At 44.3% G+C, this 25351-nt stretch overlaps 1 protein-coding gene across 1 annotated transcript in view; it reads right to left on the bottom strand.

The window, feature by feature from the left end:
- The window catches only part of LOC119440714 (dual specificity mitogen-activated protein kinase kinase 1-like), a 27280-nt gene extending 4613 nt beyond the window's left edge, over positions 1 to 22667 (bottom strand). The window contains exons 1-8 of the mRNA XM_037705599.2: positions 22467 to 22667; positions 18753 to 18978; positions 17563 to 17709; positions 15246 to 15323; positions 15022 to 15073; positions 13692 to 13816; positions 5909 to 6062; positions 5045 to 5174 (exon numbers count right to left, since the gene is read on the bottom strand). Of these exons, the coding sequence (XP_037561527.2) occupies positions 5045 to 5174; positions 5909 to 6062; positions 13692 to 13816; positions 15022 to 15073; positions 15246 to 15323; positions 17563 to 17709; positions 18753 to 18978; positions 22467 to 22561 (1007 nt within the window). The 5' untranslated portion in view covers positions 22562 to 22667. The remainder of the gene's footprint in view (positions 1 to 5044; positions 5175 to 5908; positions 6063 to 13691; positions 13817 to 15021; positions 15074 to 15245; positions 15324 to 17562; positions 17710 to 18752; positions 18979 to 22466) is intronic.
- Positions 22668 to 25351: the final 2684 nt, after the last annotated feature.

Consider the following 25351-nt stretch of genomic DNA (forward strand, 5'->3'; position numbering starts at 1 on the left):
CTTGAACAGTTATTCAAGCAATCAAAACCTCCGGACTCACGTTAAAGCCAGAAAAGTGCCGCTTCGCATATGCGGAGCTCTGTTTTTGGGCCACGTCATCAACAAGTCTGGAGTGCGCCCCGACCCTCAGAAACTGCGGCCATCTCCAACTTTCCTCTGCCCGCTGCCAAGAAGGCAGTGCGTAGATTTCTTGGACTGTGCGCCTATTACAGGCGCTTCGTCAAGGATTTTCACGGATCGCAGAGCCACTGACGTATTCACGAAGGCGACGTCGAGTTCAAGTGGGAGACGCCGCAACTCGAAGCATTTGAAGTGACGAACTGCAGGATGCCTGCAATCGCCGCCATACTTGACATTTCGACGGAAAACGCCGATACCGAAGTCCACACCGACGCAAGCAGCGTAGGACGGCGCCGTGCTTGTGCAGAGACTGAGGACTAGAAAGGGTGAAAGGTGAATGGACTCGCCCGCCTGCGCATTAAGAACCAGCAGAGAACCGACAGCCGACACTACAATCTTCGACGACGCTATGTCGAGTACCAGCCGGAGACGTGTTTGGGTCTGGACTCCGATACGCCGACGAGGACTTAGCTGAGAAACTCTTACGTCGCTATTCGGACCCATAAGATCATCCGACGTATTGGCGCACTGGACTATGAGGTCGTGCCAGACGGCATTTCGCAATCACAGCGGCGCCGCGCACGACCCGAAGTCATCCATTTGGTGCGTCTTAAGCCTTTCTACGCCCGCTGACGAACTTGAGTACTTTGTTACTTTGTTATTGTTTTCTTTGTTTGTTTATTACGCATGGTTTTGTTTTCGCTTTCAAGTTGTTTGTGGCATCGGGACGATGCTTTTTAAGGGGAGGGTATTGACAAGTATACATGTTTATCTTTCACCGGTGGCCGCTTTCCACCGGCTAACAAATGTTAAACGTTATCGCTCGGCGCAGGACGCGCCTGTACCGGAAGTTTCTAGAACGTTATCGATGCTTCTTTTCGTTGCTGTTTTCACCGACGCTTATGTTATCTGATTGTATGACCGACGCGAATTGTCTAGAACTTTCTGGAATACACGCGGGCATCAGGAATTAATCTGGAACCTTCGATGACTCAGGGTATAAAAGCCAAAGCGCTTTGCCGCTGATCAATTTTCGACGATCGCCGACTGTGTTCGCCGCTATCGTTGTGCTTTGAGTGTAGCTTGCTTTTGTGGGCACAGGTTCGCCCAATAAACCAGTTTCGTCATTCACAGTTTTGCGACTGTTTTATTTACCGTCACTACTATGTGACAATATGAAAATATCACTCTTACTGCTCGACTTAAATCAGGCATGTCTTCCACAGAATTGAGGACGACGCATTCCAGATGTTGGCCACCCGAAACCTGACCACAGTGCCTGTTGTCATTGCGCTGTACCAGAGTTATGATGAACTTCGAAGGCAGCGAGTAATCACACGACATCCGCCCTCCGAATTCGCCTCCGTCTCAGGTCTGACGCTAGGTGTTGACGAGTTGCCTCTAATGCACCAGTAAAGGAGTTCGTGCAAGAAGTTGCTCGGCAGCTTTCCTTGGTGCCCTTTATGAACGCGCAACCATATTCCCCATTGACACCGGGGTTACAGACCGTTATCAAGGAGCAAGTTGCTGAGTGCCTGCCAGCTGCTATTCAACTGCCTACCGTCGCGGCGTCCTTTACGTACGCTGGCGTCACTCCAAGGCTACCCTTCACTCCACGTCCACCTAATCATTGCTTCAAGAGAAATCTACCATAACCACGTCGCTCATCGGTAGTTGACGCCCCGGCTATTGACTAGACTTCCAACACTGGTCAGTGAGTTCAACCAGTGTTGAGTCCTGATCGGACTGTTCTGTGCTGTGCCTGTGGACTTTGTACCCATTTCCTGTACTACTATCAACCACTCTTTACTACCTTCATGCCTTATTAGTATTCCTTACCGTTCGTATTTTCCATGAACATGAGAATAAAAACATCTGTTCTTACCCTTGTACCTGGGACCTCTTTGGGTCCCAGGTGTGACAGGGTAGTTCAAGGGCGCATTACAGGCCCCGGAGCCCGCCACCCAGAGTCCACAGGGATATGTGCCATTGCACTTGGACCCTTTCTGTACTATCACTAGGATCGGCCCACATTTTACAGCGTAAGCTGTTATGGGCTCATTCTAATAGCCGTTTCAGTTCGCGTTGTTGCCCACCGCCGCCTCGTAACTGCTATCGCCCGAAATGCGAAAAAAAAGTACCCAGTCTCCGCTGGGATCGAACCCAGGCCCGCTGCATGGGAGTCGGATACTTTACCACTGAGCCACGCAAGCGCTTGCTATCAGCATCAGAAAAAGGCCCTATAAACGTGCCCTAGGCAGGCGCGCAGGCGCAGATGACCCGAGCCTTCACCAGGTATGGTGGAGGTATATAGTTAAGGCGCAGACGACGAGATGCGATTCAGACGAGGCGCGCAATAAACGCGATCCCGATATGAGATGTGCACCACGTATTCTTGGTACCTCTTCGATACACATTATGGCGTCTCCTCGCAAGGTACAAACCGCTGCTGAAGAAGTGAATCATAGAGCTACGTGCATGGCTACAACCAAGCATCATCGGGCTCAGCAGACTGCTGTGTAGACAGCATTACAAACTGCAGCTCGCCGTCGACGCCGGGCGGACAGTTGAGATCGCTCTCATCAAAACGAGGCGAAGAGACTGCTGAGAAGACCCTGTTGTGCATGGTGCCGAAATTGCTACTCTTAAGCCGCTCCACCAGATTACGCTGTGACTGTGCTGCGTGTGCCGCGCAGGCCTGTGACTTTTTGTTGATGCACACGAAAAATATATGCAACCCTAGCCATATACAGCTTCGCTGTAATAATATTCCGTAGCAGAAGTGCTTTTGGCGAGCTCCTCAGAACTTCCAGTTTAAGGTTGGGTTTACACCTCACTGGTGCTAGAGCAGTAAACAGCAGTTCGGTGTTTGGGGAAAGATTTTCTTAACTGATGGCAAAGGTTCTTAGAGCAGCCATTCAATCTGAAAAACTGTAATAAAGTGGGATGCAAAACACTGTCGAAGGCGCCTTTGAAATCAAGAGAGTTGAGTGATGCATGTAGCCTTTTATCTTTAATTTCACCAAGTGTTTTACGGGGCGCATGTAAGGCTTAGGCGCACTTTTCCCATGCGTAAAACCAAATTGTTTAGGATGGAGTAAATTATTACAGCGTAGGAAATAACATTTACGGGAAATGAAATGTTGTTCTAGAGATCGATATAGGCTGATGATGATGATATGTTGTTCTAAAATATTCTTAGAACAGGAATTCATTAGATTAGGTCAGTACAATGAGAATGAATTGGGTGGTCGGTTAGGTTTTGCTACAAAAATAATGCTACCTTTTCGCTGACAATAGGGAAGTGCATTAGTTTTAACGAACTGATTATGAAAAAGAAAAATGTCAGTTGTTAGTAGAAAAGAATTTTGAACATGGGAAAAGGGAACCCATCCTGCTCTGAGCAAGATGGGTGTTACCCAAGGTTGTTTGATGTCTCCAATGGTGAAAGGCATGTCGTTAGTCAGATCGTGGTCAGCTAATAACTTCCGGAGCCGAGTATAATAAGGATCGTCAGTGAATGCAAACAAATTTGTGTGGTTGACAACTTAGCGGAGTGTAAAAAATTTGTTATGAAATCACCGTTCAGGAGTGGATTGATGGAAGTTGTCGTCCGGCACGCTTTTCTCCAAATGAGATTTTAATAGGAGTATATTTCGCTCTCTAAACCATGTGCAACGCTGCTTGGAGGCCGATGTCTTAGCAACATCAATGCACACTTTATAAGCAAAAGTGTCATAGTATTGAGATTTCTGAAAGTCCTTGAGTTGGGGTTGTTATTTTTCGAAAACGTTTACGCCATTGGCCTGATGTATTTACGTTCAATTGTAAAATTTGGCGTCCACCAGGAATTGCTTGCCACACGGTGGCAGAACAGCTGGTCCTAAATGACTTTTACGGAAGCGTTTGAAATTAATATAGAATTTATTAATGAAAAACTAGAACTTCTTTTAAATGAAGGGGTTTGTTGAACCAATCGGACACAATTAGAATTATAGAGCGATTCCAGAATGTCTTGTGTTCCAAATTTTGTAGGGCAGTTCAATTGAGGCTTGTTTTGACAGAAAAGAGAGAATTGAATGTTTTGATCGTAAGAGTTTTGGAATCGCTAATGAACCACGAGGCAAGAGCAAGAGATGCTAACGTGCCACACATCCAACTGTGAGCAACCTGCGATTGAAATGTAGGTTGGGATCGAAGATTATTGAGTACTAGATCACTGCCGGATGCGAATTGTAATGACTATGCACCATGCATATCTCCGTCAACCTGGTCCCAAAGTTAGCGTTTTGCATTGAAGTCTCAGGAAATGTTTACAAATGAGTACATGGTGTGAGTGATGCAAACTTGAATTTCGTCGAGCAGTGTCCGAGTGGAACATGAGGTGCATAAACTGCGTCAATGACAAATGTGAAACCGGGAGTCGCACACTTTGCTGCTACTACCAATTCTGAAGTGTGAGATATAAATATTTTGTATCCATTAATGGGTGCTAATAGGTCTGACAGCACACACCGACAATGCGTACAGTTGAGTCAGCCAATAAGATGACACTGGGCTGATCCTGTGGTCCAACCGGTTCGAAACGGTTCCTCCAAGGAGTTCCTGTTTGGATTCGGTTCCAAGATGGCGGAAAACATATCGGTTCAGTTTGGTTCTGGTTCAGCTCATAATAACAGTTCAGTTCCGATTCGGTTCGACACCCTGTTCGAGAATGCAGAGGACATAGGGACTGAAAAGCACCTCCGCCACTTATGAGGCGACAGTGCGGCCACAGGTCTCTATTCTTCCTGCGAGCATGCTCGCCATTTTAATGGCCCTGTGTGCTTATGAGAATGTACAGACGAGGAAGATGACATGCACATGCAGCACTTTCAACATGAAAGAAATTTCTTGCATTGCCATTTTAACAATTACCGCTAACACTAGTGTGAAACTGTCTTCTAAACATTGAAGAAAGAATGAATCGTTGCTCACTTCGTTGACAATGTAGTCGAGAAGTTCGAAGATTGACATGGGCCGTGGTCCATCACCCGATGCCATGCCAGAGTTACCTGCACAAGAAGGGGGCCCCACATCACACACATTTCCCATTTTTATCTGTGAGGTAGTCATTATAGAAACAGTCATTATAGAAACGGTGGTAATGACGCAACTTTGTTTAAGACTGCTGATTAGTTTTTGAAGCCTAGCCTCTGAACTTTTTTTTTTCCTTTGGCAACAAATATGAGCCATGGTGTTAATTTCAGTGGCACATGCGGCCGGTAACAAGCAACTAGCAAGTATCACTAAAGAAAATGCCATAAAAATAGCAAGGTTATAATAGGCTTTGATCCAAGGTCCCTCGAATCATGAGCCAAGCACTCTATTTCTAGGGTCATGACAGCTCCCTCCACAATGCCCAAGTGGCTGTCCAGACAATGATGCATAAATTCATTTGTATGATGCCTATATGCTGCCCCAGTTTGATGCCACAAATGTAGTGAGCAGGAAGGCATTAGGCTAATGACAAGCTTCATAAATAGCAATGAGTATTTCCTGTCAAAATGGCTGATGTAAAAGTGCCACTTTGTACACTTCTACAATTTGTTCAAAAGTCATTTTGCTTAAAGTAAATGCAAAGATTAAGTAAAAGTGAGAAGATATGCATTCAGGCCAGTTATTACTGTTTTGAGTGGCATCATAGGCAACCTTCAAGTGGGCCACTAGGTTTTACACCTTCGCAGGAAACTGGGAAATAAATAAAGAGAAGCAATGCTGACTGGTGTCTGCAGTACTTCACACTCACTTTCAGGGGTGTAGTTGCGGCCAAAGATGGCAGTCAGTTCTCGGTCATCAGGTGGTGGGATCGGGTAGCGGCCCAGTGCCATTTCCACCAATGACAGGCCCAGGCTCCAGATGTCCGATTGAACAGTGTAGTGCGTGCCTTGGAGTCGCTCCGGCTGTCACGGGCATAACATATGTCACTAAAGACCGATTGAGGAGGCAACAACACAACACTAAACATATCTTGAGTGCTGATTGACTGTTTCAAAGCAGCACGGGGCCCATGGGAGATGCAATCTGGGAGGCATTATTTGATTAACTTTGATTACTTAGAGTTCTTCAATGCACATATTGAATAAATGCTAAACAGCAACATTAAATAAGTTTTTATTCTTTAAAAACAGTATTTTCAATCATAATACGAAACAGTTGTTTATTGATGGAAAAAATTAAGGCCGGACTTCTCTATTTGGAATCTCATACTGAATCCTTGGCACCCATAGGACAGTGCAGCGTCATGAATTTGAAAGCACCATTTTTACTGGTATAATCAACAATTTTTTTTAGTGAAACAACAGCAAAGTTGGACAGCTGGAGGGAATGGGGGGCATGCGTTTACTATGCAAAGCGAACTTTTATGGAAACGTTTTAGAACGAGTGAAAAATTGAAAAGTAAGACGGTTATAACTAATAGAATGTGCTGGATTACCTAGCTTTGCAGTAAATATACATGTCCACTATTAGCAAACAGTGACAGCTTTCCGGTCTTGGGCTTCCAGAAGACGCGAACCATCCTATTTGCAGCAAGCAACTTGTTGGGCTGCTTTTGCCAGTAGCACATGCAGACTTCGCCAACACCGAAATGCCTTCTGGCAGCACAGTTCCCATGCACTCCTGCATACTCCACAGCCTTTGACCTAAATCATGTACAACTAGATTTACAGCCCGATCGCTTGCAGCAAAGCGAAAGACGGTCCTTCAAACTAGAAAGAAAAATTTCATGCAGATTCCCTGCACTATGAGAATCGGTGTAAGCGGAGCTTTGATGAGCGAGCAAGATAAACGGCACACCAGGATAAAGAATGCACCAGATTTCAGTGACGAATGCATCCCGCAATGGTCATCAGCCATGGTGGCGTACCATGCTGAGAAAAGTTCAAGTTTTATTCAGGGGAAATATTTTCGAATTATCACATTCAGTGATATCACCTTTGAGAGATTTTGCATGACTCAGCACCAGATGCATTGGTGTAGGCAGCTTAAACTTGATATTCCGTTTAGTGTCCCTTTACACAACTATTTATGCATCCTAGCTCCATCGGAACACAGTTGTGGCAACTGGGTATCGAACCCACAACCCTGTGCTCTGTAGTGGAACACCATGGCTACTGAAGCACCGTGGCGGGTACACCTAGAGTGCCATTTTTATCAGTGTCAGTGCAACAATCTAAGACACGTGAGACATCCCCAGAAAAGTTTCTTTTAGATGCATTCCATGCACTGTCAAATGATTTTGGACAACACCAATTTCTGCAATATTTGAATCTCTATATAGCCATTCCTGCAGCGAAAGTGAGTTCGCCGAACACGCTTGCCGGCGAATACGTTCTGCAGTGAGTGTCGCTAAACGTTCCGGGGTGACAGCCTGCGAATGACACTACCGGCAAAGTGCACTCGCTCGAAATTACACTGTAGAGTGGAACCTCGATTATACGTCCCCCGTTATGCGACGACCCGCATTTTACAACGAAATGGTGTGGTCCCGGCAAAACATCCATATAAATAATGTATTCCAGGGTTCGTACATGTTTCCAAGGCAAAAATTCAAGAATATTCCAGGACTTTCCAGGACCTGTCACAGGTTTTTCAAGCACTCAAAGCGGCATCCAAAGTACGATTTCTTTACTCTAACATTCCAAAAAATTATTAGTTTTATTGCTCTTACAATAAATAAATGTGTATAACAATTAAAATAAAAATGTCTAGTCTTGATAAGATCACAAAACAAAATGAACGCTTACAACAGCGGCTGAGATTTCTCTAGTATAGGCTGGGTAAAGTGGACCAAAAATATTCAAAACATGCATTCAGCATAAGGTTATTGCACTAAAATAAAAAGAAATAAATGTATATCCCAATGATATTAGTAATGTCTAGCCTCAATCACTTCGCAAGTTCACAACAATACCAAAAAAAAAAAGTTCACAAAACCCAATGAATGCTCTCAATAACTACTCTGACTTCTCCAGTATTATCTGGGCGAGTTTACCGAACATTTCCAAACCATTCGTTGTAGTCTTGCTACACATCCATTAAATTATAACAAATAGATGTATCGCAATTTTGTAAAACATGCGTTGTCTTTATCATTTCTCAAGTCCGCAATATTAAAAGTTAACACAGCGAACACTCACAACAGCTGCTCAAGCTTCTGCAGTATTAGCTGGGTTGGTTCATCTAACATTTCCAAAACATTCAGCATATCGTATTTTCCGGTGCATAAGACGCGTTTTTTTTTTTTCGGAAAAACTGTTGTCAAAATCGGATCCGATGGCCACGCAAAGCGCGCTGGTTGACTTAATTGCTACGAGGTCTGTGCACACTATCGAGGTGCCGGGTTCTTCTTGTGATCGAGTTCCCGAGCGCCGTGCAAGAAGGATGGAGCAGCAATGCAACCCACGAAGCACAAAACGTCTTGAAAACTTCTCGGAACGGCTACACACGGCTATAGATGTCTTGATCTACGCGAAGACGTTAAACAGATGTTGTTGGAAACATTATGTAGCAGGAAGTACGGTTAATTAAAAAATGTCACAGTTTCGCCCTAAGGGCGAAGCAATGAATGCGATAGCAACACAGCAATGTCATACGAAGTAAGGTGAGCGGCTTTGGTAGCAATATGAATTGTAGTAAACATGAGCTGATTAAGTAAGCAGGTGTGCTGCGGCGTAAGTAGACTGACATGAAGAGAGACTCGATGACCACGAGAAGGCGCGTGTGAAACGGTGGTGTTGATGAGAAGCGCTTCCCGTGGGCAGCGCGTACGAAGGGACACACCTGTAGCGCTGCACTGCCGATCCGGGCAGCATTGCATGTGTAGCGTGCGTTGGAAAATGTGGCCCGACAATTAAGGTAAGGCGAAGGTACGTGCGGTCTATCGCTTCAACGGAAACTGAGCGGCGAATGCACGACGCATAAAGGTCAGAGCCGTGTGGAGATAAGAGACGGTGCGGACGAGCGACGAGCGCGGTTGTTGGCAGAGTAGAAGTGCGCCACCCCCCCCCCCCCCGCTCCCTCCGGCGCTGGCTTCCTGCTTCCTTGCTTGCGCGTTGGAGATTGAGTGCGTTCGCTCTCCGTGATAGCGCGCGTCCCCGCACGCTTCCGCACGGGCATACGGCGCGCAGCGCAGATTTTATCTATTGGGAACCTCACGGCGACGGCGACGCCGACGGCAGAAATCCGGTTGAAGTGTCCATATAATTGCTATCGCAATAATATATGCTATTGTGTTTCAGCTGTGGTAACAGCCCACCTCTGGCGTCACCGGAGTATACTTTGGTGAACGCCTTGAGAGCGTATAACTCAAGAACTTTTTTTAGATGTTTTTGTCTGAAAATGCGACATGCTTGGGCTTGCGCGTGAAAGTGAAAAATAATTAAATGCGCATGCCCGACGCGCAGTGTTACATTCCGTGCGACTTCAACAAGCCATATGCAATCCGTTAACGTCGCATCATATAGCCTTTCGCTGCTTTCCCCCTTTGGGTGAACAAGCAGAAAAAGCCTGCGGGGTTATTTGATTCCTTTGCGATTTTTTCACTCTATCAGTCTGTCACGACAGTCAAATTTTAGAAAAAAGAAAACGGCCGGGCGCACACGTGCGCGCCCGTTCAGCGTCCTTATCAGAGCACTGCCTTCCTTTCCCTTTGCGTGAACAAGCGGTGAAGAAGCCGGATTTGCGATACCAGCTATCATCACCAACAGATCTGGCCGCGCGCAGTCGCAAACGTGCGCTCCCTTTGAGCGATGCTATCTGCTCTTGGACCACGTGTCTTGGACCGCACCAGGGGGGCGCGCAGAAGTTTCTGCGAGCGATTCAAAGGGCCGTGCTCATGCTCGCAAGCGTTCGCTCGCCAGTGCTTATGCTTCTCTTCCCAAGTCTTTTGCTCACGTTCAAGCCTTGACCAGCGCCTACAGATACGGTGCAGTTCCTTAGGTACGTATACGTTTACCTGCTACAACTTGCACGCCACTTTTGTTTTCGCGGGCCCGTGCGGGCGCGAAGTTTAGACTCGAATATATTTGCATGCACTGTATGTAGGAGAAGGTTCTTTTGTGACCTGGCAGGTAAAGCCGGAGTTTCACATAATTGGTTGAATGATTACAGAAATTCTAGCTGCGTGTGGCCTTTAAGATGGCAGCAGCGTGCTGCATTGCGTAGTATACCGGGACTTTGCTCTCTTGGCTTCTCCTCTGTGTAGCTTCCAGCACGCTAGCAGGCAGGAAAATAGTCTTGCTTTGGTGTGGTAACTTCACTTATAGTTGGAGGATTGGAAAACTTTTTGCGGCATGAGATTCGTGAGACGACGTCCTTTAATATAGTGAGGCCATTCTATGATTAGTTAAGTGTTTATATATGGTCCCTTTAGGAAGAGAATGGCTTTATTGACATGTGGTACAATACCGCAGGGATATTGTAAGAGACACTCGGAAGGAGCAGTTGCCGGCCTTGATTATCAGGCTAAGCCCACCTGTTGTTACAAATCACCAACACCACTACTTAAATAAAAGTACCATACTCTTGTAAGAGATTTGTTTGCAAACCATCTAACTGCTAATGACCTACTGCAAGTCATGTGTGGATCAAACAATTTGCCAGTTTAATTTCACTCTACAGTAGCTTTTTCATATCATATCTGCAACATAATTCTGAACGTCGTCGTACAGCATAAGATTTTGAGTGAAAGTATTCCTTAAATTTAGAAAGTAAATGTGACCGAGGTAAAACAACGGCACATATGTTGCTATTTGAAATACCGAATCGCACATCTTTATTGTAAATCAAGTGTGGCTTACTCACTTTTTTTTTCACTGTTCTATTACAGAGTGAACTTCTGTGGGCTGCCAGCGGTATCCAAGAGGGAAGGGACCTGGATTGCTGTGGTTACTGCAGCTACGTCTTATTTTCTGTGGTCACCTTTTCTACTGTATTAAAAAAATTTGTAAAATAATTCTGCATGTCCTTTAAATTATTAGTCAATAAAGCCGCTTTCTCGCAAGGTCAGGTAATTTTTTTCTGCATTTGTTATGCTCATTTGCTTTGGATGTGTATTGCACATTTGATATATGTAAAACAATTTTATGCAAGTGATTATAAATAATATAATGTAATGCTTCAATTTAATTTTCATTTCTATATAGTAACGTGTACTGTGAAGCTAGCATACGGATGCATGGTATGCTGAAGAAGTGGCCATTAATTTTGCTTACTACGTCACTGTAGAATGACAATCTATAAATGCTGCTTTAAAGACAGCTATAAAAGCCTGCATATTGTTTCTGAAGCCATTATACGTTATGATTTCGGAAACAATATGCAGGCTTTTATAGCTTAATTAAGAATTTGTTAGACGTCACCAGAATTCTGTTATAATTTAGAATGGAATTCTGGGAACGTCTAATAAAATTCTTAACTTGTTCTTGTCAAGATGTTTTATAAAAGCCTGCATAATGTTTACAAAGTTACTATTACAGAATTCTGGGAACGTCTAATACAATTCTTGAAGTTGTTCTTGTCGAGATGTTTATTAGCCAACTTTTAGCGTAATGTTAGCAGGGCTTACTGAAGTACCTGTAGACGTCCACGGCTAGAAAATGTCTTGACCAGGACAGCTATTACACTTTTGAATTATCCGTTCAAGACATCTTTTAGACATCAAATAGCTGCTTGTGTGTTTCGTGGGAAACGGCGGTAGGCCGACCGCGAGTCGATCGACCCCGAAGTTGTCACATCTGCAGATCGCTGCCAAGATACAGCGCGCGCCGCTGCGCAAACTACGCAGTTGCTACGAGAGTACAGGCAGCCCCTCCTCCCTCCCGGGCAGCCTTCCCGCTTTCCTCCTTTGTGCGCGATTCGGCTCACCGTCGTACGCTTTCACTCGCACATACAGCACACGGCGCGCGGGGACGATGTTATCGCCATTGGACTTTATACGGAACATCGCGGCAACCATAACGGCAGAAATGCCCCTGGAGTGGAAATATATGGCACCCATACGCTTGCACGTGACCCGCGTTCACGCAGCGAAACGTCACTAACTTTTTTAAATCACTTACCGAAAGAACAGGTGCGTCTTATATACCGGTGCGACTTATAGAACGGAAAATACGGTAATGTTATTGCACTTATATTATCATAAATACTATTACAACAAACCTCCACCCAAAGGCACTGAGCATCAGTGGTAAAGTTGCTCGACTGTAGCTCTCTTTAGCTTCACTAACTTCACCTCGCGCAAGAGTGAAAGCGGGACAAGGCAGACAGACGGGCAAGGAGTGAAACGAACGATAGGGTGAGGAAAGCAGCGTAAACACAGCCAGCCGAGCCAGCACCGCGAAGCGGCACGGGGTCTCTCACTTCGTTTGCGGTTTGACGCGTTGAAGCCTTTTTATTTTTTTCGTGCGGTTACCGAACCATATGTGTGCTCGCGACGGCGTATTCTTTCTGAAATGGGGAGTTTGTCAGATCGACGCCGATCTACCACAGAACACCCACACAAACTTGATCTACCACAGAAAGGAGGTCGCAATGTCGATATCGGAGTGCATTGCTCACGAAATTCAAGGATTTTCAAGGAAGGAAAAACAATTCCAGGACTTTCACGGGCCTTGAAAATGCACTTTTCAATTTCAAGGGTTTTCAAGGATTTCAAGGACCTGTACGCACCCTGGTATTCATAACTTCGATTATACGACGCAATTTTACGCCGACCCATCTCGTACGACGACTCTCGGGTACGACGCTCAGACTCTCCACGTCGCAGATCGCTTTCAACATAGGGCCGAGGCGATCGTATCGCCGAAGTGGATCGTCATAGAATACGTCCTGTTTCGGTGCAATGACACCCTTCCACGTTGCTTTGCTAGCGAAAATCCTCTCCTTCTGTTTGTGCCAGTCCCGCACGCAAGTTTCGGATTCTCCGAACGCCCGTGATGCGGCCCGATTTCCATCCGTCTCCGCACACATGATCACTTTCCCTTTAAAGTGGCATCATGATGAACTCGGCACTTCATGGTGATAGAGCAGACGCAGAAAACGGGAAGACAGACAGTAGACCAATGCCTAAGCACGTGTATTGCAGCGCATGGAGGAAGCTACGGCAGCTAGGTGGCCATTTTGAAATGCTGACGGCTATATGGTAACGCAGATTTAGGGTCGTGCTCGATTCTAACGTGCACGCAATTTTTTGGACCTGTTTCATGGGAAAAAAAGTGCTCATTAGATTCGAGTAAATACGGTAGCTCAAAATTTTACCCTGCATAATGAACGCACCCTCCAACTTTACGCATATTTTTGGGGAAAATTTGCGAGTAAATACAGTTGGTAAACTATAAAAAACTTTCTTTTCTGTGTGTACATAAGTTTGTTCAACAAGGGGTAGCAAACTATTACACGAGTATTATTTTTACAAAAGTCTGTACAGTGCTAAATCTCATGCGCCCATTCGTTTCGATGGCAAAATAATGTTTTGTTTAACTTTCTGATGGTCATCTGTGTAGAATAAAGGGGGCAGCACTAGCACTTACCGACATGTAAGACCGTGTTCCCACAAAAGAGTTTGCCATTGAATCAATCAGTTGCCCGCTCACGCCAAAGTCGCAGATCTTGATTTCGCCCCTAGAATTCACAAGCATGTTTGATGGCTTGACATCTGCGAGTGAGGAAACACAGAACCAAAGAATGTGATTTTTTGCACATAATCACCTCGACATTTTGAGTGGCACTTTAATAAAAATGCTGAACTATAGTCACTGCAACATACTGGGTGCAAAAGATAACATAATGAGAGCATAATGATTTCAAGGAAATCTTTAAAAATTGGATACACCCATGCCAGATTTCATTGATTGTCTAATCCCACTACAGCTCTCAAATCTTAACCAGTTCAGTGTGACGTCAAAAGCAACTAAATGCTGCGATCACATGGTGCAGTGCACCCACTATGACAGGCTTCGTTGATGATGTGGTAGATATATAGCGATGTTGTAATTTGTAGTTAGCTATTGCTTCCCTAGACAGCATGAAAAAATCACCAGCCCTTCCCCTGTCGAGAAAATGGGGGTAAGCAAAGCTTGTCGTGTGTGTATCTGATCTTCCTGCTGATTTTCTCTCTTTCTTTCTGTCGCTCTCTCTTTCTCTTTCTTCCTATCGCTCTATCTTGCTTTCTCTCTTTTTTTTTGTCCCTGGTATGTGCCATTGAGCTTGGACCAATTTGCACTACCACCAGGATCAGCCCACTTTTCAGCATGACACTACCACCACCGCCGACACTTGTGAGCCTATAAAGCTTCGCTTAAAACAGATGTCCAGAGGGTGTAAATCTGAGTTAGGAGGTCACTAGTTGGACGCAGTATGGCGTAAAAACATGCAACTACCTGGCTGTGCAGATCATGTCAATGCACTGGGTCAGCGTTAATGCCTCAGCAAAAAAATGTTGGGACGTTAAGACCTAGATGCAAGGAAACCCGCTTAAAAATAGATGTGACACGGGCCAACTGAAACCACCAAATGGTGGATTTTGCACAGTGAGCATGGAAACCACACTAAGTAAATGGCAGGAGTTAAAAGAGATGAGAACATCAATGTTGCAAAAACAAAGTATCCTTTGCAATTATTGTAATGGGAGGACAAGCTGTCGGTTGTCTCAGTTGGTAGTTTCAGCTGATCCGCATTTCTTCTTCTTTAAAGGGGCCCTGCAACGGTCCTGCTGTGTGCCACATATATATATATATATATATATATATATATATATATATATATAAACCAGTAATAAAACAATAAAATTAACAGCATGCCAATGAGATGCAGATAAGAATAACAGAAACCAGGAAGAACATAATTGCAATATTCACATACCGCGATGCATTATCTGATGCTTCTCCCTCAGATAATTGAGACCTTTCAGTACCTGCAAAATATGTTTGTTATGTACTCTTTACAACCACATACAAACACTGCATGCATGCAAGCAAGGTTTTAGAACTTTCACAATTAGAAAGCCCTCATCAACAGTTTAGTTTTTAAACCTACTGCGCTTGCATTATGGAAATGTGAATCTGGCATGAAAAGGTGGTACTCACCGCTATTGTGACCTTGCCCAAAATTTTTTCAGGAATGCGGCCTGCCTTTTTTAGCACTAAATCTAAGGAGCCACCATCCTGCAATGTTATTAAACATAAGAGTCAGTCATGCTGTACTGCCAATGCTGACAGCACCATATTACATATTGAGGCAGTTAGAAACATGTTAGAAGAGCCATCAAAATAAGTTACAAGAGACAAAAATAGCAAAAGAGCAGTTGAAGTCAAGCCCACATGACACAGAAAACACAAACTTGTATGCCACTTGTTGGTCTGCGTGGAGAAAATTTCTGCCTGGTTGAGGCAAACAAGATGCAAGCAGCCATGTCCAATTTATCATCTCATTTCCTCTTTTGTGCTGTTTAAGTTGACAGTAACACTTTTGGTGCAAATGCAGGTGCAGTGCAAAAACGGCACCAATCCCAAGAATTATTGTTGAGAGCAGGGAACTTCCAAGGTGGCAACTCCCCCAGGTCAGAATTGCACACACCACAAAATAATCTTGCCAATGTGAACATCCGTAGTGGCAAGACACTCCTTATTTACCAGTCAATGTTGGCCAGACGACTTCTGTCACGTGCCTGCATGAACACACTTTTAACCGTTGCTAGCTTAAAAGGCCCCTCACCAAGTTATGGTATTGCAAGCAAACAAGCGCAGCACGTAGATAACGCGGTGGTGATCGTTCCAGCAAAGTAAGAAACGGCTGCGTGGTGCGAAAGCAATCAAACTTTCAAATAGAAGGCAATGCGCCCTTCCTCTAGAGGGAGCTGCACTGCGAGCGAGAGGGTCAAGGTCACACGAAAAGACGCACTGCTGGCAATGTCACCAACCATGGCCCGTGACTTCGTTTAATCATCCCATGCAAAACAAGCAATGCTGCCTACTGGAAATGTGCCACGCAGCAGAAAAGGAAAAGAACAGAGGTGAGGCTAGTAACATGAACATGGCGGTCATGGCGGAAGAAGGCAGGGAAGGAACACCGCTCGCGGATGCTAGTTGAGGGAAAGGGGGACACTCTGTTAACACTGACGGCTGCCTTCAGGCGACATGGTCTCTCCTCCAATAATGAATTGATTTGAAAAATTACTTCAGTAATATGCTCACTAGACAGCGCCTTACAACTTCCAGTGCACAGTTAAACTTTGATATAAGGAACTTCAATACAACGAAATTTTCAATATAATAAAGTATTTACCTTTTTATATATTCTCGTCCATAGAGCACCACCTATTTAAAACTGCAGTATAACGAAGCATGTTTATAGAGGATTGCACAATATATCGAAATTTCGCTGCTGCCGCAAAGGAACCCTGAGAAATCAAATGGCAACTTCTGAGGATGCAGATGATCAAATGGTTCAATTACAACCGGCTACTTGCAAACGCACCTCTCAAATTGCACGCCGCACCACCAAGCACAACCGCTGAAACGGAGCAGCGTTGTGTTTCATATAAAGTCCAAGTGCAATGAGATCCTATCGCGCGCTGTGCGCTGTATGCTTTCGGCACAAGTGAAAACGTGTGAGGGTGAGCCAAGAAAGATGGTAGCTTGATGAGCACCGTTGGGCTTTGCATCTTCCCGGGCAAGCAAGGGGAAAGGGGAGGGGGAGCAGGTTCGCGCATGTCTCCTTTTCTAGCGCAGCCATGGTTGCACATGGCTGAGCGCATGTGCAACCTGCGCGCACTGTTTTAGAAGTAATTCGCCACATGTGCAAAGAGTGCGTGTGCCAGATGGCGTGACATTATGTGCACTGTCTTCCCGCGTATTTAGAACTGGAGGTTGCTTACAATGCGCAATCTCGAGTTTTGGAGACATGTTGACGCGAGAGGCAAACGAATCATTCACACCCCACTGCAGGCACTTTTCATGATAGCATCGTCCCACTGCGGGTGGCACAATCAGCCGCGGGGGAAGAGTGGACGTGAAGGTGGGGCTGGCTTTGTTTTGTACCACCGGTGTGAAGATATTGTCGACAAAGCTTGAAACCGTATCTTTCATCACCATCTTTCAAATTCAACAAAACGAATTTATTTGTCATTCAAATTTGCTTTTTCCAACGACCCAATAATCTGGAAAATTTCGCGACCCTTTCCGTGTAACAAATATCCATCGATGACTGCACTTATTTGAGAAACAAATTACCGATTTTACAGACCTTCGTTATATAGTAGTTTACCTGTACAACCAAAATTTGCAATGGGGCCTCGTGAGGGGCCCTTTAATGGCATTTTAGGCTGTCCATGCAACAGGATTGTTAATTCAGCCATGTGAAAATCCAGCATTAAAGGTGAAGTCAAAGAGGGCTGCCACTCACCATGTATTCCATGCAGACGTTGATTTCACCATCACTGTAGAAGGCTCCGTAGAAGCCCACTATGTGCGGAGAGTTGCACTCATGAAGCACCTTCAGCTCTCGTATGATCTGGTTCCGAATGGCAGGTTTGACTTCCAAGTGAATCAGCTGCATCAGATGAGGACAAGCCACTGTTAGCATTGGTCCACCCCCCCCCCCCCCCTGCTCTTTATATGCTAGCATTTTTCACATCAAAGCAAGTAAATGACTGCATGCACCATCTAATGAAGCAAAAGAATCCATAGATGTTTAAAATTTTGCAGTGTTATGAGGCATACTGCATATATCTTCTCACCAGATTTCTTTCCCATTTCATATCTCAGCCGCTACCAAACACCTAACAAAGATGTGGCGCTGTCATCACCTCTACTGGGCAGAGTTCCTAGGTGAAAATGTTGGATGCTTAGTTCATTACGAAAGCAATGCCAGGTTAGGGTGAGAGCAAAGCTCAAGCCACAAACAGGATACATGCTAATACATAAGCACCGCTTTGTATATGATACACTTATATATTTGCAAATCATGATGTTGAGGACAGCAAAGTAACTAAGCCACTCTCCAAAGCCAATCTAAATGTACAAGGCTGTACTATTAAAGCAACATGACATTGCCATTAAAATCATAAAGTATAAAGCCTGCACTCAAAGCTGCACTCATTTCTGCAGCACAATGCAGCACAGGTAGCACAAAATTCAGCCCACAACACTCTGAGCACATGATATTTATGGTGTAAAAGCACTGAAATTTCACTGCACCATGCTGCAATGACACTGACGGCTAGGAATATGGCAAATAACTTAAGCAGGAATCTGCAAATTTTAAGTTTCTTGAAAGGCATACCTGCCAACCTGTGAAGGTCAAAATTTTTAAAAATTAATAAATTTAGTAACACTTAATGCAACATTCGTGCAATCGCAGAGCAAGCACAAATTTGTAAACTTTATGGAAAATTCGGGAGAGTTGGCAGGTGTGGAAAGGGGGAAATTGACATCCAGCTAAGAGTACAATGAAGCTACAGATGTCACTCCATCTAAGATGGTTAACTATATGATAGGGTTCTACTATAAGTCACTAAAATACTGCTGAGCGGACCTTGGTACAATAGCACTGTGCAGCCGGAAACAGCGTGGAAGAAAGTCAAGTGGTCGCACCTTCCGGGCCATGATGAAGCCACTGGGTCTATGCAGCACCTTGGTGACAACTCCCCCATTTCCAGCACCAAGCTCACCAAGGTTCTCAAAGTCATCACTGCTGAGCTCGCCAACTTTCTGCTTCTGGGACAGAAATGCCTCCAGCCGCTTGCGCTGCTGTTCATCTAAGTCCAAGCCTTCGAGTGTTTTCTGCAAGTCTTCGATGCTCGTGTTCTGAGTCGATTTGCTGTAAAAACAGGCGTTAAAAGAGACATTAGCGTGAGAAAGTTGGTCTGCAATTTGTCAAGCGAGTTCGAGAGTTTCAAGATTCAAGACACCACAAGTCAGAATTTTGACAAACATTGTTGAAAATATATATGGTGGAAAAGATGTTACTGCTTCCACATTGATTTAACCATAAGCTGCATTCCAAATAGGTGTTTTCAACATCAATTTGGCAAGCTCCATAGAAGTCTGCAATGTGTGGAAGGCTGTACATAAAGGATGTTAAACTCTCTTAAGGTCTGGTTTTGAGTGGCAAATGAGACCTCCATGTAAACCAGCTGCAGATTCTAGTAGATCACAGGTATAACCATCATCTTTAAACATTGCCTCATAAATGCGCCAAATGTATTAAAACTTAGTGTTCCTGTTTATCCCATGTACTGCAAATGTGCTTCTCCTGCTATGGTAATGTGGCCTGCAGTATTTTGAACTAAATAAGCAAACATCAACTAATGACGAACATGGGATCTTGATTTGCAAAAAGCTGAAGCTTCAACCTCCTTGCCACTCAGGCCAATTTAAAAAAAAATTTTTTTCACTGTATTTATTACAGTTATCGAAGATTCTAGTGCAATTAATGCTAAATCCAAGATTGCCCATCCTTGCCTGCTCCATAAGCTTTGTCATCATTAATATTTTTCAGTCACCATCCACTGTCATTCCATACCAGGAAGATTGCTTCAATGTAAACTGCATATCGTGCCCCCGATTACCTTATGCATGTTCCGAGTGGAACAGCTCACCACCGCATATTGGCACTGAAGTTGATGCACAATCATTCTATAATTTGCTGAGCATCAATAATAGGCTCTTTTGTTACTTTCCTGTTGCATTGCTATCATTTAACGGAATAAAAATGTGCAAGCTTCTACATTAATTTGTTTCTCCTGAATCATTGTATTCTGCACATTTATTTATCTGCATATACATGTTTTATGTGTGTTCTTACATACAAGTTAGAACGTACAAGTTGAGTTTAGGTTTCTGCAAGTGCAGTTTGCCGGGGTTTCTTTTTTTTTTTTTTTTCGTACAACCTCAAAAGCATTCTAAAGTTCCTAGGCATTCTTATAGGGGCCTGATTTTCTTTTCTTTCGTTTTTTTTTTTTTCTTTTTGTTGGTCACAACCATAGGAAGCCAACAGAAAATGAAGCCAAGGAAAGCACAGGAAAAATTACTTGTTCTTTTTTGAAATGGAGAAATCATGACGTAAAGGTAAATGCAAGTGGACGAAAAAAATTTACTTGGTCGAATCAGCAGCAAGCTTTTTTTTTTTTTTCATTTACTTTCATTTCCCTTTACCTTTTCATTTTTTTTTTTTTTCGAGAGTTCGCCCATTGGCATAAACCATTAAATTTCTACATTTCAATTAATACAACAAGTAGTTTATCCTATGATTTCCTTGGCTTCACTGTCTGTTTGCTCCATATTCACTCTTATGTAATACCCTCAAAATTTTAAAAGTAGTGCACCTAAATAAATAGTTTTGCCCGAGAGAGCTTTACGGAAGGACAAAACAGTGCTTATATGGTGTGCTTTTTCTATATACTTGTTGCTTTCCAATATTTAGAAATGACTATTCGGTGCTAGCAGTTCCGCATACAGTTTATGTGCCACCACGCCAACGACAAATGTGTCAACAGAATTTTTTCATGAGCCAGCGGTTGCTAAGCACATTACAGTGCACGAGACTAACAGACATAGCATAACAGACAACAACAGAGATAGAAGTGAAAGTCGGGATAGGAAAGAAAACGAGATGGAAGCCATGGCTCTACAGTACAGGTTGTCAGTACAGAAGTGATTGGTCTTGCACAAATGACACTGTGGGAAACAGTGCAAGTCTTGTTCTGCACAATAATGCACTAGCTAACAATAACTCTGCTTTGCACTTTAGATGAACGACAAGCTTCTTCTTAACAATTTCAAGGTAAATAACCATGGCAAAATACCACATGGCATTTCAGTGTCAGGAATTACGTTGTCTCACATAAAATAATTTAAATTGGCAAGTAGCTGATAATGAACGAATAATGAGTGATAATAAATTAATGGTGTTAGTCAACCAAGAAAGTTTCCTAGTGATCACAATAAGCTGGTCTACTCCAAGAACAGTAGACAAACTAATGACAACTGAAGATCTGCCGTGCTGTTTAGAACTGCTGATGTCCACAGCAGATGTAGTTACGTGTAATCCAGAGTTCAATTTAGGCACAAGGGCACAATGGTGCCATGCTAAAATACCTACCTCACAGTCATTTCTTTTTATTATTTTACCACACACAAGTATGAAGGGTGGAGCCTTAAGCTAGGGGCATTCCTGTAGGGTTCAAGTGCTTACACCTTGGTAAATGGGTGACGTAGTGTGAAGTCGAGACGGCGCTAGTTTTTTTAAACGTGGATAATTACCCACCAACTTGTGTTAAAGAAGCAGAATCTTGAATGTTTGCAAAGAATTCTGTTATCAGAAACGCTGCGCATTTTTACTGGCCAACACGCTTCTTATGAGCTCTCATAAGCTAAACCACGACTATTCTGCGCCACACCTGTTCCGCGAGAGAAGCGAAACAACAATTTACTAAACGCGCGCGGAAACTAAAAAAATTCAAGTGGAAAAACTATTCCCCTCTGCGCGCAGCACGGTAATATTCGCGAGTGCCTCGCCTTGCCAGCGACCACAGATCGCCTTCGCAAAAGATGGTACACCTTTGTCGTGAAGCGGTAGCGCGTCTTGGGCGTTGCACGAAAACACCGGTCGGTCGGCTTTTGGCGGTCGAGATTGCCTCTCGACGGACCACGCACACGGCGCTTCTGGCAGGTCGGCCCGATCCTCACAAAGAACCCCGTAACGACGCCCGCCCGTTTCTGGCAAATTATTCCTACCGCGTCGCCACTGACGCGTGTCGCCTTAGACATCCCTAGACTTCAGCGAAAAGCAAGAATAAACGAAAAAGACAACACACGTGCCTCAAAGAGGAGCGGCTCAACCACAGCGGCGCAATCGAGGCCGAGTATATGTGCGACTGACGAGCAACTACATGCGAGTATCTACCGACAAATTGCTCAAAAAAAAAAAAAAAAAAAAAGTCGGTACAGCGAAATCTGAAGAAGGCACTCACACAATGTGATGTGCCGTCTCAAAACTCGTACAGTATCACGTTTTTGGAAAGACAGAATACGTATAAACGAAGGCAAGATGCGTCAGCGAAGGCTGGCTGTCACCCGGAATGCCTGCCGAAGCGCCACAATACAGCAAAGCGAGTAGCGGTAAACTGAGCGAGAGGCTGCGCAGCTCTAAACCGCAGCGCACGTAATAGCGCTCGCCAAATCGTCAAGTGAAATAAGACTACGAAGTAGACTGGTGAAGCTGAGCTCCTGTCAATTGTTGACGCAGGGAATGGTGAGTTTTGAAAGGTCAAGTTGGGTGCCTCCGGTGGCATCGCTTTTACTTACTCGTTTGTCGGATCGCACCCCGAGTGATCTAGTGGCTCTATGGAGCCCGGCGGAAGCTTGAGATTTAGTTTGTTTTTTCCAGGGTTTCGGCTCATGTTAGCCGCTTCCTTCGCGCAGCATACAATCGTACAAAATGCGAACGCTACAACTCCGCCGTGCTGAGCACCTTCTACAAGTTTGCGGTAGTGATAAAATAAACAAGCAAAAAAGTTATGTATAAAACAGCAGCGAGAAGGCGCCACAGTAGCCTTCATCACGTTGCCAACCGTTTCTGTGACGACGGCAAACTGCGGACTACAATGTACTATAATCTTAGAACACTGTACTGCGGACCAAAGATCAGAAATAAATCAAAGAATGACATTGCCTTATTGAAAAAAAAAGTAAGGCGTTGCAAATTTTAACCAAGGTGGTGGATTAGCTGTTAATTTACCCTTGAACCAGTAACATGGAAGCGTAGTTTTCATATGGTCCTTTTGAGATTATTTCTCCCAGATCTAGACGCGGGTAACAAAACTATGAGATATTTTTAAAGGACGAATAGCCAATGATACATTATGGTGCGTTTTTAAAACAACAGGTCACGCAGCTGCACATTACACCGCTGATTACACACATACACACATTGCATGAGAGCAGCCATGGACCTCTCGCCCTGGTAGTAGCAGCATTCTATGGTAGCAGCGTAGCAGTTTCTCCGCAAAATGGACGTCAGAGATGTTTTCACTGTTTATTGTCCGTCTACATAAAGTCCAGAAGAAGCCCAGAAACCATACTGATCGTATCATTCCAAACACTTAAATAAATCCAGGCACAGCCCTCAGCTACATAATGTGGTGTGCTTGTGATAGCAAAACCTTATCAAGACTAAGCGCTGGTCATATTCGTGCATCCGCAGCGAAACACTTCAAATGGCCTCCGTGATTCTGGAGAACCATTTTACTACCGATATTTCCTGGCTGCTTTGTCTCGGAGCCCATAGTTTTGGTTCTGGTTCTACAGTGGCAACATCATGGTCAGTTGTCACACTGCAGAAGGATCACCTTTGAAGGAGCTGAAATAACTTTGGACGCAGTGAGCCACAAGAAGTGGAAACGACAGCCATCATTGACGACGAGATGTCCAGTGCATTTTAGTGACTTTATTTTCGAAAAGGTGCGCTATCGTTGAGACCTAAAATCCGGTCTGCTTCGAAGACGCTCATTACTGTGGACCTGACACCATGTGCTTCCACGCTGAAATTTCCTGTAATATGCGTGAGTGACGTTAATTTGAGAGCAGTTATTACATGGCTGTAGTTACCTGCTGCACTGAGGCTGAGAGCTCCAGCAACAACCGTGAAGAACACAATAACCGCAATTATACAGCACGCGGCCGTACATGCCGAGCTTCGAAGCCTGTAGTCCATGTCAGCTGGACGCGGCCGGGGTGTGAAAACCCTATTGTATCCGGACGGACATAGGGTAAGACAAGACAAACATTTTCCCACAGAATGTCTTATGCACGTAAAAGCACCACAGCCTTACCTCACACGTATACTCGCTAGCATGCTTTCTCTTTCTTCTCCATGCAAACACTGCGCTATTATCAACCAAATGTTTTGTTATACTGCAGCTCATATTCCCCTGGTGAGCGCGCACGAGATTGCGATCTAGCTATAGTACACATATATAAAAGAACTTGTCAGAGGGGTAAAACATTATCCGTTCCTGCAGAAAATGCAACAAAATATTCGAGATTTCGTTAAGAGGCAGAAGAGGCTCGAGCTACATCTTGTTACTCTGCGCTGCATGGGGTCGATTTTTGTAATGAATATGAAACTATTGATCATTTCTTTTTATTCTGTCGTCGGTATAGAAGCACTGTTTCACCAGCCTTGTCCTCTGTCGGAGTCCGGCGCGCTTTGGGCTTTTAGCCACAGGCATGCACAAGGATGTTTATACCTTATTGCTATGAGCGATTTCCTTTGCAATACGACATAAGCCTGTCTTATATTTGTTTGAAATTGTCATGCAACCTCAGTTTTACTTATTTCACTTCCAAAATTTTATAGCTTTATTATTCTTAATTGTTACTATTACGATCGTAGAAAGACGAGGGCTGCGTTAGACCAAGGACCCAAAACAATGCCATAAGATGGTCTGCTAACAACTTCAGCATTGGGTTGCGTAATATAGCATGAAATTGCTTTTAATGGCAAAGCATTATATTATATGCCCATATTACGCGAAAATCTGCCGGCGTGACCGAAAGATACCAAAAATGGCTGACAGCGCAAGAGTAAAAACAAGTAAAAAAAAAATACTCGGTTTGACGTCAAATTTCTCAGGGAGGTTCCTTTAAACAAAGCAAATTAATGGCTTTGAGAAGAAATTAGCTTTTTTCTTCTTTATTGCATGGAATGATGAGCAGTATCATGCGAAACTTAGTTACATTACGTTTAGACACACATAAAAAACAAATGCACCCATGCTACGCAGCGTAGTCAAATGAAAGTTCAAGAATCGGGCAAACAAATACAATTAAGCGTCCAGACGCGAAATCCACTCGGGAACAGGATCAAAGGTTGCAATAATACGCACTTCAGCAGCCTCTTCTAGAAAGACGGACCTTGTCGAACGAGGTGGCTCCGCATGTCTGTCTATCTGCTTCCCCATCACGGTTCTATAGTTGACTAAAGGTGTGCCTACTATGCCTAGTGTGTGCGTCGTTGCATGCCGCATCGCAGCCATACACGTGTGGCCCAGTGCGTGCGTCGTTGGCCACGTGACGGCACAGCCAATGGAGCGAGGAGGTGGCGCCACGTCATGAGTGCATAAAACAGAAAACATTAATGTCCAATTGAACGCGCTGAGCGGTCCTTCGTGTTATGAACTCCTCGCGGG

The sequence above is a fragment of the Dermacentor silvarum genome, chromosome 2 (assembly GCF_013339745.2).
Source record: "Dermacentor silvarum isolate Dsil-2018 chromosome 2, BIME_Dsil_1.4, whole genome shotgun sequence".
NCBI classification, from domain to species: Eukaryota; Metazoa; Arthropoda; class Arachnida; order Ixodida; family Ixodidae; genus Dermacentor; species Dermacentor silvarum.